Source organism: Gorilla gorilla, chromosome 17 (genome assembly GCF_029281585.2).
Source record: "Gorilla gorilla gorilla isolate KB3781 chromosome 17, NHGRI_mGorGor1-v2.1_pri, whole genome shotgun sequence".
Classification (NCBI taxonomy): Eukaryota; Metazoa; Chordata; class Mammalia; order Primates; family Hominidae; genus Gorilla; species Gorilla gorilla.
The window spans coordinates 42,172,812-42,186,219 of record NC_073241.2 but is presented as its reverse complement, the minus strand read 5'-3'; the positions used below and the strand labels follow the sequence as shown (position 1 = coordinate 42,186,219).

The 13,408-nt window shown below is 37.7% G+C and overlaps 1 protein-coding gene across 17 annotated transcripts in view; it reads left to right on the top strand.

Moving 5' to 3' along the window:
• The window catches only part of PTPRM (protein tyrosine phosphatase receptor type M), an 826,718-nt gene that overhangs the window by 496,302 nt on the left and 317,008 nt on the right, over nucleotides 1–13,408 (top strand). For all 17 annotated transcript variants that reach the window (XM_031003686.3, XM_031003684.3, XM_063699394.1 and 14 more), the window contains 3 exons: nucleotides 2–111; nucleotides 9,212–9,413; nucleotides 12,293–12,395. In XM_031003686.3, coding sequence (XP_030859546.1) covers nucleotides 2–111; nucleotides 9,212–9,413; nucleotides 12,293–12,395 — 415 coding nt within the window. The remainder of the gene's footprint in view (nucleotide 1; nucleotides 112–9,211; nucleotides 9,414–12,292; nucleotides 12,396–13,408) is intronic.

Below are 13,408 nucleotides of genomic sequence, written 5' to 3'. Positions count from 1 at the left end.
GTCCCAGGTGCTGTTCCCGCTGAATCCATACAAGGAAGTACCTTTGAAGAGAAGATATTTCTTCAGTGGAGAGAACCAACTCAAACATATGGTGTAATCACTTTATATGAGGTAATATATATGTTTGTTAGTAATTTTTAATTAGAAATACTCATGATAATGTAGGCTATCTAGTATTTAAAAATGCATACTTACATAATATATTTTAAGAAGTTTAATGCTTTCAGTAGTTATAATGGTTGTTATATAGAAGAAAATTGTAAAAATAAGTTTTTGAATTATATATAATTTGAGGATTTAGCTTTACAATGAGTTGGACCTTTCCAGATTATATGTTATTATATGTTAAGACACAGCATTACATTTAAAAATTATCTTTATTAAAAACAATAAGTATTTTGAAACATGCATTGATTATAAGACAAACACAGAATTCTATTCTTGCTTAGCTATTAAATATTTTACTACTGAATTATAGAAGGACACTGATTATCCAGTTAGCAAAGTCAATAAATATTGTCTCAGGGCTAACAATAGAATAATATCTCTTGGTTTCTTAGTATTACCAAAACATCCTTTCGACTTCTGTGACATAGTTTTGTCTACTGAGGCATATCAAATGGTTGAATGATAGATAGCAGAGAAGAATTTGATGAATTGTTCAAGGAAAAAAGTAACAGCAATAACAGGGTGACATTCATCATCACATCTGTGCAAGCATCATTTCACTATGCCTATTGTCATAGAAACAAGCAGGTGTGTTTTTTTAAGCTAGCATTTATTTGAATGCAAATTCCACAAAATTATATGTTGTAAAGTTTCTAAAACTCGTGGCAAATTCTCATATGGAACCTCTGCTTGAATACCTTTCAGAACTACTGACAAAAGCCTGTAAAGATGAGCTGTCAGACAGTGATCACCAGTAAACCTCTTCCCTGACCCAACTAGCCTCACATTTATGTTTCCTTATAATTTTTGAAAATTGGTATTGAAACACACACAAAAATTAATTCAAAGCTAAGCGAAGACAGATAAAAGAAAAAAGTTGATTTTTGTACTGTTATTGATGCTGTTCATTGGCTGCTTCATTGTAAAAGAATTGAATATTGTGAAAATTCATGGCTCAGCTTTTATAGAGCTAAGTGTTATAAACAAATCAAACAAGTTCATATTATTTTTTCTCAGTGATGAGAATCTTTTAGTTTTTATTTTTGGCCCCATTGCCATTTTTAGGTCTCAGTTTTGGGGATTTTTACCTAGTAACAGGATTTTAAACTAGGAAACATACAATCTTTGAAATCAACTTTAATTTCCAAGCCATAAGTTCACCTGTCCTAAAAGCCACATGTTGCTATCTAGACAGACAGAAAATATTTAATAGAGTCTTTCTTTTTAATCCCACAAGAGATATATCTCTGTGTGGTAAGTCACTTTAACATGAAAACAATGGGAATAATAATTCAAAGGAAAAACCCATTAGTCTCTCTGATTCTGCAGCCAGGACTACCCAGTTGAACACTGATCTAAATACTACTACAATGGGGATGCATGAATGTGTCATAAATCAGGGTTTTAAAAATCAGATATGTGTAAGTAGAACAGATTGGTTCAGTTTTGTAGGGACCAAAGGGGAAATATGTGATCCAGGCCAAAGTGATTAAATACAAGCTTTCTGGCCAACAAGTCTTTCTCCCTTTCCCATGTTTTCTACAAGTAGGAAGGAAGGGAGTCCCCAGCTCCCTCGAGGTAGGTCTTAGGTGGAGTCTCAGGAGGAGCTCTTCTTGAGCTGAAATGCACCTGTGAGCTACGATTCACCCAGCCTATGCCAGAGTTTACAACAGGCACATACAGCTTCCTCCCGGAGCTGAAGATACATGTTGAACCAGATTCAGTCCCTCTCTGGAGAATCACAGACTTCTGAGACAAGATCATGCTAAGGAAATCAAACACTTGCCCCAAAAGAAGCAGGGACCATGGCAACATTGTTTTCTGTCATGGAGTCACATTTGAATACTGGTAAAAATCAGAGGGTGAGATAAATTGCCATGGTTGGAAAAAAGTTTAGTAACCAATGACACAGGTGTTTCTTTAAGGAAGGCAGCACACAGGATAATTTTTGAAGGAAAGAAGAAAGCACAGATGGAATATTGTTGATGTTTGTATTAGGCCGTTCTTGTTTGGCTATAAAGAAATGCCAGAGGCTTGGTAACTTATAAAGAAAAGAGGTTTAACTGGCTCATGCTTCTGCAGACCGTACAAGCATGGCACTTGCATCTGCTCCAGGCGAGGGTCTCAGGAACCTTATGAATGTGGCAGAGGGTGAAGGGCAGCAGGCACGTCACATGGCAAGAGCAGGAGCAAAAGAGAGCAAAGTAGGGGGTGCCACACTGTCCTGTGAACTCAGAGCAAGAATTCACTCATCACCAAGGGGGTGGCCCAAAGCCATTCACGAAGGTTCTGCCCCCATGACCCAAACACCTCCAACATTGGGAATCTCATTTCAACATGAAATTTGAAGGGGACAAACATCCAGACCATATCAGTGCTGGAAATGAATATGCTGTAGCTTTAGGTTATTCTCAGTTCTCTCTTCGCTTATTATGAAAGATACACAAAAGCATTAATGATCAAAAACGGCTGACAGCATTGTTTTTTCCAGGAATTATGGCAGTTCACAGCCTTACATCATTCTTCTGGTTTTCTTCCTTGCTTTCTCCTTTTCACTCCTCTGACTCCATTCTCAGCCTTCCAGCACTAGCCTTGCCTCTCTGACCTTCTTGTCTTCGTTCTGGCTCAAGTCCTTCTCATACGTTACCCTCCACCTCAGTCATTTAATTTTGTCAATCATCTTCCTACAACCTGGGTCTGATCATTACACCTTTACTCAATAGCTATCAAAATCTCTTATTTTGTCGAGTTGTCAATTTAATACTGCCCTCTGAAAGAATACTTGTAAGTGCAGAAGTATTCAAAATAAAATATCCTTGCTTCCGAATTTTACTTTTCAAATGTAACTACTATTAACAGCTAGATACACGTCCTTCTAAAATTTTGCAAGGTAGAAACTGTAGTGCAAATTCATTAATGAATATAAAATGGATGCAGTTTAATAAATATTATCAAACCCAGCATTTTATTACAAGAATAAAATACCATATGAGACTCCCACCTCACATCATACAAAAATAAACACCAAATTCATGATCTAAACACAAAAGTTTAGAAGAACCTTCTAAGAAAAAGGTAGGAAGACATTTTTGTTATATATTTTTCTAAGCTTGATATAAAACTCAGCAGTCATTAAAAATAAAGAGTGACAGATTTGGTTATATAAAATTTTAAACTTCTGAATGATGAAAGATACCATGAAGGAGGTCTGAGTACAAACAGAAGACTTGGAGAGATTATTTTCAGCACTTACAGTAGTCAACAGGCTGGTGGCTATAATATACAGAGACCTGCTACGTAGTAATAAGAAAAAAACAAAACACTCTATTAGGAAATAAAATGGACAAAGACACTTCAAAAAAAAATTCACCTAGCATGTAAGTATATGGTAAAGTACCTACCCAGCCTTACTAATGATTGAGAAATGGAGTATTACAAGTGATACAGAAGTTTAAATTTCTGTAATATCAAATGTTAATCAGTGATGTGGAGAAATGTGTACATGCATAGTCTGTTGATGGGAACACACATTTTGCAGTCTTTTTTTTTGTAGGCAATTAGGGAGAATCTATCAAAATTTAAACATAGCATGCCAAACCTATTTCTAGAAGTTTATTAGTAATACTCCCCAATGTACAAGGATATTTGCCCAAGTATTTTCATTGTACCCTACTAACTTTACATATCTCTAGTGAGTAAATACCAGACTCCTGGTCATGAGACTAACACATGGATTGTTTTAAAAGCTTTAGTATGTCTGAGATATTGGAAAAAGACAAAAGTAGAAAAGGTACTGTTCCTTTTCTGTTGAAGTAACTGCCCCATCAGCAACCAACTATAGAAAGAATGAAATGAGTTCCAAACTTAGGGACTCAATACATCAGTGTGTGACTAGAGTATCAAGTGCAGTTTTGGTTGGGCACTTTAATCAAGTAGAATGGTCTAGATTTGCCAGCTGATTGGGACATTCAAGAGTCTAGAGTTGAAGACACCTTAATATCCTTAGCCTGGATAACTGGGCTGTTAGTCACCGTCAGCTGAGATAGGTGGTTATGTAGAGGGAATGAGAATTTAGGGGCCATGTTAAGAAGTTTGTTTTCAATACTCAAGGGCTTCTGTGATCCAACCCAAATCTATATTTATAACGCCATCTCCTACTATTTTTCTTCTGGAACTCAATGAGCCGTGTATATGAAATTGTCTCTTCACCAAGAGCCTTCTGAGCCATCGCACACCCTGCTTTTGCTTAGATTCATTCTGCCTGTGCCATCCCATCGCTCTCCTCCTATAGCAGCTCTGCCTATCTTTCAGTATTTTATTCAAGTACTTTACTTTTCCTTGAAGTATCCTAGGTCCTTTCCTCCCCTAAAATCAGATTTAATTATTCATTCCTTTGTTTTCTCAGAATAATTGTTTAAACCTCAATTAGAGGATGGTGTTTTATGCTGGCTGGAATTACCATCAACTCACACTCTAGAAGATTTTGATTCCCCTCTTCTATAACATGCAAGTCAAAGATTGCATGTTATTCTATCTTGGTTTCCCATGAATCTCTCAGTTTAGAATTTGAGGCTTTAAGTAGAGAAAGGGAAGACAATTTTGGAAGATTTCAGGCACTTACCTGCAAATCAGAAATCATCCAATAGAAGCAACAGTTTACTCCATCTCACCCAAATCTAACCCTCACACATGATGATGAGATCTCAGTTTGCTTTTGACATGGCACATCCCATAAAATTACTTACATCCAACACTGCAGCAGCAACGTTTTTTACAGAGGCTTCATTACAGTTTCCTGGACCTTCAGCCAGGGACAGAGTACAAGTACAGAAGCTTCCAGACTTCCTTCTTGTAGTTTCCTGCTGTACTGAAGTACTTAACAGGCACTTAATAAGCATGTATTGAATGAACAAGTGGAAAAGTAAACGCTGAAACCATATGGACATTTGAGTTTGAGCATGGGGGTATATTTTGGTGCCCTTTAGAGCAGCTGCTGAGGTTGGTGAATGTCTACCATCAGCTCTGTGGCAGGCAGTGGGGTTGTAGAGTTAGAGTGCCCCTGCTGCCGAGAAGCTTTTCTCATTCTGATATTCAGACTCCAGGGCTCTGTGGATGGGTCTGAGATGGGGGAACCCATCACCTTTGTGACATTTGGTGGACATATACATGCCCAACATATTTGTTTGTTAGGGGTGAGGGAGAGGATCTGTAATTTTTAGGAGTGCGTGAATTAGTGTATACATGTGTTTTTTAGAAGTAGGAAAGAGAAGGTGTCTAATTTTTACCAAATTGTCAAAGGGCTATGACTGGAAGCCAGCTAAGAACCCCAGTGTTATTTTGCAGCCACAAGGCTTTCAGCAAGTCCAAGCCCATCAGCCCTGCTGGAACAACAAGTCCCTTAGTAAAGCGTTTGCTTGATAGTCTCTGTGGGTGGAGCAAAGATCCCACTTGTCTTGAGTGTTTACATCAGTGCATGCACACACCCGCTCTCCCCAGGAGTAGTTTTAGGAAAATAGATAGTGAGTGCCAAATATTTACTGATCACAATGGGATCAGGAAAAGAATAAGACATCAGTCACTCCTCAGAAAGAAGATACAATTACATGAAATGTTCCAATTCCTCTGGTATATTTAAATCATGATTTAAGATCAAAGAAGAGATTTCACAGTACTCCACGATTCATTGTCCAGTGAATTGTATGAACAGTCACAACACAGGCATTCAGTGGATCTAGTGATTGTTAGGCCAGGTTTAGGAAGGCTTTACAGATACACTGAATGGGAACTCTGGATTGGGACATGGATGGGTACTTTTTTTGTCCCAGTCTCATCTTTGGAAACCAACCCTCCCTCCCTCCTTTTCTCCCTCCTTCTCTCCCTCCCTCCCTCTCACCCTCCCTCCCTCTGTCCCCTTCTCTCTCTGCTTTTTTTTCATTTGGTTTCTGTGACAGCTTTCTCTCCTTTGGCTCTCTTCCTGCATTTCTGGCTCTTCTGTTGGCTTCTCCTCCTCTATCCTGTATTAAATACCTACATTCATTAGGGAGTGGTACCAGGCTCCCTTCTTTTTTTTCTGAACTTCCTTCCCTAGTGACCCCCTCCATTCCAGAATTGAATATCATCTCAATGTTCATCACCCCCAGTCTTCACTTCCAGCCCAGTCCTCTCGAATCACAGCTTCATGTCATACATGTGTGTCCACCTGACTGCCGTGGGCATTTCCAACTTAGTATGTCCACCTGTGTCTGTAAATTTCTCCTCATATGTTCTATTCTTTTCGATACATGGGACCGTCTTCTGATCAAGCCCAAAATGGAACCTATCCTTTATTCCCTCCTCTTTTTTTTATATCCAGTCCTTCACTGAGTTCTGTCCATTTTATCTCTAAAAGATGCCAATTCTTTTCATCTCTTGCTGTCTGTACCAGCCCCACCTTATTCCAAGCCCCTGTATTTTCTCCCTTGTGCTATAGCTCTAGGCCCTGGACTCTGCTGTACTTCCTAGTGCCCTCTCCACTACTTCAATTGCCCCACCAATCGAATCAACCTTCCACCTGCAGTCAGGGTGAACTCTTTATAAGGGAAATTAGATCATTTTATTTTCATGCTTAAAAACGTTCAAGGGCTCCCTGTTGTATGTATCCAAACTTTTTATCTTGGGGTGCAAAGCACTGTACAGTATGGTCCTACCCACTTCTCAAGCCCCCAAGGAACCACACCGACCTCCTTTCTGTTCATATACTGTGCCCACTCACTCCGGCTTCACTGCCTTAGTTCCTACTGTTCTTCCCCAAACTCTCAGCATGATTAACTCCTTGGGAAAGTTCAAATCTCTTCAGCTTAACTGACATCTCAGTGGGCCCTTCCCCAGCCACTCTAAGTGGCTGTGTAATAACCTCTCTCCCCTGACAGTTCTCCTTATTTTAGCACCCTATTCGTTTCTTCCATGGAACTTGGTGTTTTGAAAGTATTCATTTACTTACTGTATGCCTCCCCAGCTCCATCCCACCCTGTCCAGATTCTCAGTTATCTGAAACAGGGCATGTATTTACCTGCTGGCCATGGTGCTTGCAGAGTGTCAGTGTTCAATCAATGTTTGAATAAAGTAAATGAATCTGAATAGGTAGAAAACATGGAAACAGAGCTAACTGTCTCATGTTCCAGGCAGGTGAAAGTTTACAAGCAAAAGCAGTGTCAGAAAAGCCCCATTAGTGTTTGTAGGGCAGTTAGTCTTTATCCTCTGACCAGAACAGAAGGGAATATAATGGAATAGTATCACAGATTCAGAAGTAAGTTTGGAGAAGGTGAGAGCAAAACTAAGGAGTTTGGGCTTTCTCTCGTATGCATTTATGTTTCATTAAGGTTTCTAGACAGGCAATAAAATGAATGAGAACACTAAGCTAGCCACGGTGGGCAGCGTCAGTCCTCATTTTAATTATACTTTGTCATAGTTGTTGGATCACTTCTCCCCTTCCCCTACCAGACTGATACCTCCTTCAGGGAAGGTACGATTCCTAAAGCACCATGCAAGACCCCAGCTCAGAACACAGTGCTTGGCACATGAGAGGGGCTCAATGAATATGTTTCAAATGTATGGGTGAATTAGTGAGTAAACATTGGGAAGCAATTATGCATTCATAATAGAGGTTTAGATCCGTCTCCTCCAAACTGCCTTGTTCCCTGGAGGTATCCAAATGGAGGACCAAGTAATCACACGGCGGTTACATTGCTGACGTCCTTGGCTCAGCCACTGGGGGGTAGATTGTCTTTGTCTCTTCTTGACTTCCTTAACCTTGCAGAGGAAGTCTGTTAGAGGGTTAACAATAGATACTCTGCATGACTCCAATAGTGTCATGCACTGCAGTGATTAATATATATAGCAAACAGTTTTCTTGCTAAAGCTTAGTTGATTCAATCTAAATATTCTTTCAGAGAGGTCTTCTTAATTGTAATGACATGGTATAAATATAAGAAGAAAGAATGTCAATTATCACTTCGTATAATAACAGTGTTAGTGTTCATGCACATAAATTACAAGTAAGTTTACCTATTTAAAAGCAAGAAAAGTGCTCAGTTTTGCAATTTAATACTTTCGAATATGCCACATTTTAAAATTATGTCATTACAACCAGTAGAAGTTAGTAATCACCACTAAAGTGCATGTTCTTGAATAGTTGATGAACTACTCATAGTGAAATTCTTTAAAATATCATTTTAAAGGGTAGGATTTAAAGGCACCTATGTTATATTTATTTTCAAACACTTCAGACTCATCCAACATGCTTTGAATATCTGTTATGTAGCTAATATCATGAAAACTTCTAGAACTGCACTGTCTCATATGGCAGCTACTAATCACACATGGCAATTTAAATTCAAATTTTCAGTTCCTCAGTCTCACTAACCACATTTCAAATGCTCAGTAGCCAGCTGTGGCTAGTGGCTACATTTCCATCATTTCAGAAAGTTCTATTGGAAGACATTGCTCTAAAGAAAAGAAATTAATATGACCCATAATGATCACTCTATTTGTAGCATCAGGAATGACTGGAATCTGTCTAGGATTCCAGTCATTGGAGCAGATATCCTCGCCCACATTGATGAAAACACTTGAGTGCCCTTGTTCCCAATAGGTAATAATCCTAAATCAAATTATGGCCACTAGATTAAAGATGAGGCCTTATCCTTGTCAGTATCTTATCTGTTTGAGCTAGTTGTATATTTTCTTATTTTGTTCTAAACCCATTGTAATGTAGTTTTACAAAATGACATTTTGAAAGCAAACAACTTCAAAGTATTAGCTTAACCCCGAACTCATCCTGTATATTCTAATCTACTGGCTTAAGTTCCCCTGTCTATAAAAGTAATAACTCAACAGCTTTGGCGGAGTTCCTTCATCCCTTCGCTGGATTCAGGATTTCAAGAGTCTGAGTAGGAGCTTATCATAAAGTGTCTGACAGTGCATACATCAGAAGGGTTTATTGGATAAAGATGCAATCTGAGTCCATCTGCTCCAGATATTTTATCACTTTCTCATTCTTTTGCAGATCACCTACAAAGCAGTCAGTTCCTTTGACCCAGAAATAGATTTATCCAATCAGAGTGGAAGAGTTTCAAAGCTGGGAAATGAAACCCATTTTCTGTTTTTTGGACTGTATCCGGGGACCACATACTCCTTTACCATCCGAGCTAGCACAGCTAAGGGTTTTGGGCCTCCAGCAACAAACCAGTTCACCACCAAAATATCAGGTACTCTACATTCGTGAGTTGTGTCTTTTATCAGAAGTAACATTTTTGTCCTTTTTCATTCCCATTGTCAAGTATGCCAAGCTCTCCCACACTAACATTGTATCCAAAGGAATACCCCTGGATGCCTGAAGCTCAGACTCACAGCTTTAAATGAAGTACTACAAATATTTCTCATTTGGGAGCTTCAGATCCTCACATGTTAGGAAGTGGCTATTGTTTTAGCAGGGCATCTTGGAGGACTTGGGCATGAGGCAGAAGGTTCTGTTGAGACACTCTCATCCCCTTGTCAATCCCAAGTTGCCAGAACAGCACTGTTGGAAAAATCTCTGTAATGAACCATGAACCATCGGGAACTCAGCAGAAAGACAGTCATATAGAGTCTGCTTCCTGAAGGATCAGCCTCCTTGGGATCTCTACCATAAGAAACTTCTGTCCTGAAGAGAGAGGCAAATACATGATGGTACCAGGCACTGAGGGCCTCCAGCTTTTTGCTTTTAGAGACTTAATTATGCCATCTAACAAAAGACGTAATTTGAGAAATATTTCTAGGCATGTTCAACTGTGCAGAAAATGTCTTTGTACTTCAGACTAGAGGAAATTAAGCTGCCATCTGGTATGGGATATACAACAGCAATAAAAAAATTGCATGAATATTTTTTTCCCATTTTTTCCCCTTTGGGTATGAGTGTGGAAGTGTTGAGTTTTGGCTTTAACTATTTTGTTTGGGGTGGAGCAGGTGGGGTGGAAGTAGGGAAAGGAGCTAACTCTTGTTATCAGCCATGGTTAGGTCAATAATATTTAGCCTGACCTTTATATCTTTTATCTCTCATTCCTTGTTTTGTATTAATAAAAGTTATCGTTTGGAGTTGAAGGAAAGGAATATTCACAACTAGAGTATTGTAAGTGTTTGGCTAGGTTTTGAGGGAGGGTTTAGAATTTTCTTTTTAAGCAATTATAACAAGGCATAATTTTTTATTGTGTAATATTTTTTGAGCACAAACTTGACTTGAAATTTAATACACTTGATATTCTGTGTATAGAATTAGGTTATAGAAACAGTATGGAGAGTTGAGAAAGAGAAAATAAGTCTTTGGGAAGTTAGAATAATTAGAGATTAGAAAACTGACACAGATTGAAGAAAATGGGTTGGTAGAAGAAAGACCACTGGACTTGGAATCAAAAAATCTAGGTTCTAGTTATGATTTTGCCAGGCACTTCCTCTCTGATTTTGATCAAATAAATTTACTCCTACAAACAAATTAAGATAATATTATCTAGCGCATGAATTTATCATGGGGATTTAAAGATGAAATAAGTGCCAATATATATACCTCGAAGCATGTTTTAAGAAATTTTTCCCATGTAAGTTACACTACAAAGATTATTGTCATAATGAGTGTATTTTTTGAATAAAATAATTCATTTTTGCTATTTTTATTAGATAAGAATTCTGATCAACATGGCTGTATTAGTCCGTTCTCACACTGCTAATAAAGACATACCCGAGACTGGGTAACTTATAAAGAAAAGAGGTTTAATTTACTCACAGTTCAGCATGGCTGAGGAGACCTCAGGAAACACAATCATGGTAGATTGTAATCAATGGTTTTGACCACTTTCAGCATGCCAAGTTCAAATAATTTTATTGAAAATCAAGCAACCTGACATTTTCATTAGCCTATATGGCTCATCAAGAATAAGTATTTGATTTTTATAGTCTTAAAACAGTTACAGTTTACAGGTCCTGTTTTCAATTTTCATGGACCTAAGAGAGGGAACCACTCTTGTTAATTCTATGTTATGAATTGGAGTTAATTTTTAAGAGAATTGAAATAAATTTTAATGCTGAGATGATTCAATAAATGGAACTCAGAAGTAACCCACATCTGTTATAAACAAATCTTTTTGTATATGTAAGACAATTTTAAAAACTGTATTTGCAAGAAAACGACCTCTAGCTTTCTCATCAGGAGTCTCTGCCAGTGGGCTGTGAAAATATGGTATGCCCTCCTGCATCACAGCTCCGTGTAATGATTTGTCTTGTCCGTAATTACTGAAGACCTCTGTTGCTATCATAATAAGACTTAACAGTCTAGAGAAGGAAGATGCTGGAAACTGGCCTTAGAAATAGGATTTACATTGGGAGGAGAACTAACATTTGTAGAATTATATTTGCCTGTCTCTCTGTTCTCTCTTTGAATTACGATAACAAACATAGAGGTTAGTTCCCCCCATTTTGAGATGTATAGAAGCTCTTATGCTAATTAAAACAAAACACAGCAAAAAGTCAAACCCAAGCCTTTCTTATTTCAGTTCCTATGTGTTTTCCACTGTCATGCTTTTCTGAGAGCCCACAGATTGTCACTAATTAATTCCAACAAATCTCTCTGACTCCCACTGTCCTCTTTAAATCCCCAGTGAGTCTCTGGTACATGAAAAACCTTGATTTAGATGGAATAACTATAAAGTCCAATGATTATTTCTTAAATATGCCTTTAGCATAAACAGTTTATTTGAGAATTCATATGTACAGAAAAGTGTACCAATTGTAAGTGTACAGCTCAGTGATTTTTCACAAGCTATGCTCATTTAGCCAGAATCCAAATCAAGAAACAGAATATTACTCACACCTTACAAGCCCCCTCATACCATCTCCCAACTTCAACTCAAGATCACAGAGGACAGTATGGGCTGCTTTTAGCAGCTGTCCCTGTGATTCTATGTAGGGAATATATGTGAAGCTTGCTCGTGGTTGTTGATAGCTGCAATGTAAAGTAAATGCACTGTGTTCTTAATGCTCTTTGTAAAAGAAAGTGGAAACTAAACTGAGAAGATAAACCAGAAATAATGAGTCTCCCATTCTACGCCTTTTTCCCCAGCACCTTCTATGCCAGCTTATGAACTTGAGACACCTTTGAATCAAACTGACAATACCGTGACAGTCATGCTGAAACCTGCCCACAGCAGAGGAGCACCTGTCAGGTATGGAACAGAGGGTTGGGCCGGCTCTAGATAGAAGAAAACTAAATCAAGTTGATTAATTCCTCCAATGTGTTTTCTAGGGATTTGCTGCAAATCTCAGCCAGCATGTAAATCCATATCTTTATTAGCTCTAATTAAAAGTAATGACTGAGGAAAATGAAAGGGCTTTGATGTAAGGTGATCAAGTATTGTTTAAAGGGTTTTATTCTGATGCAAATGAGTTGTTCTTTTGAAGATAAGGAACAAAGCCCTAGTCTGTTGAGGAGGTAGTTTTAAATTAAAAGGTGACTGCTTGATGCAATTTGGTTACCCAAGGGCAGATGACATTTTTGTTCTCAGCTCTGTTCTTTGGATGGATGTTTGGATTTTTTCATTTGTGTGTTTACTTTGGGTTTTTAATTTTTAGTAAATTGGCTAATTTCTCAATAAAATATGAGATGTATAGTTTTTTGAAAAAAAAAACAGATTATTGGAAAGAACATTGTGAAGTCTTTATCTGAACAGATTAGAGTTAATTACCAACATCTAGGCCCGCATCTTATTCCATGATGATTTATATAGCTAAGCAATTATAAAGTATAACTTTTATAGTGACTGAATAAAATAAATTGATTATTTCCACGACAGAGCAAAGGATGCCTGAATAGCTCTGGAGTATCAACTTGTCATAAACTCATTAATCTACATAAGTGAAATTTCTACTTGATTCAGAGGGATTTAAATGTTTTACCTTTGTATTATTGGAATACTTTCCCTTCAGAGTCATCTATTACTTTGGATAGAGTACTTGGAAGAAAGATTTACATTGACAATTAAGGCATTATAGGGTTTATTTTCATGTTTCTTTTGTAGAATTTGATTTCATTAATCTTTTGACACCTGGCTATATTTGATCATGTTTTCACTGCAGATCATAAGGCAATCAGTTAGATTTCTTTCTATTCAGTAAAATATATATGGAGGTTTCGGTTCATAAAGTCATAAGTAAAACCAGAATAGTATTAGTTTTTAGT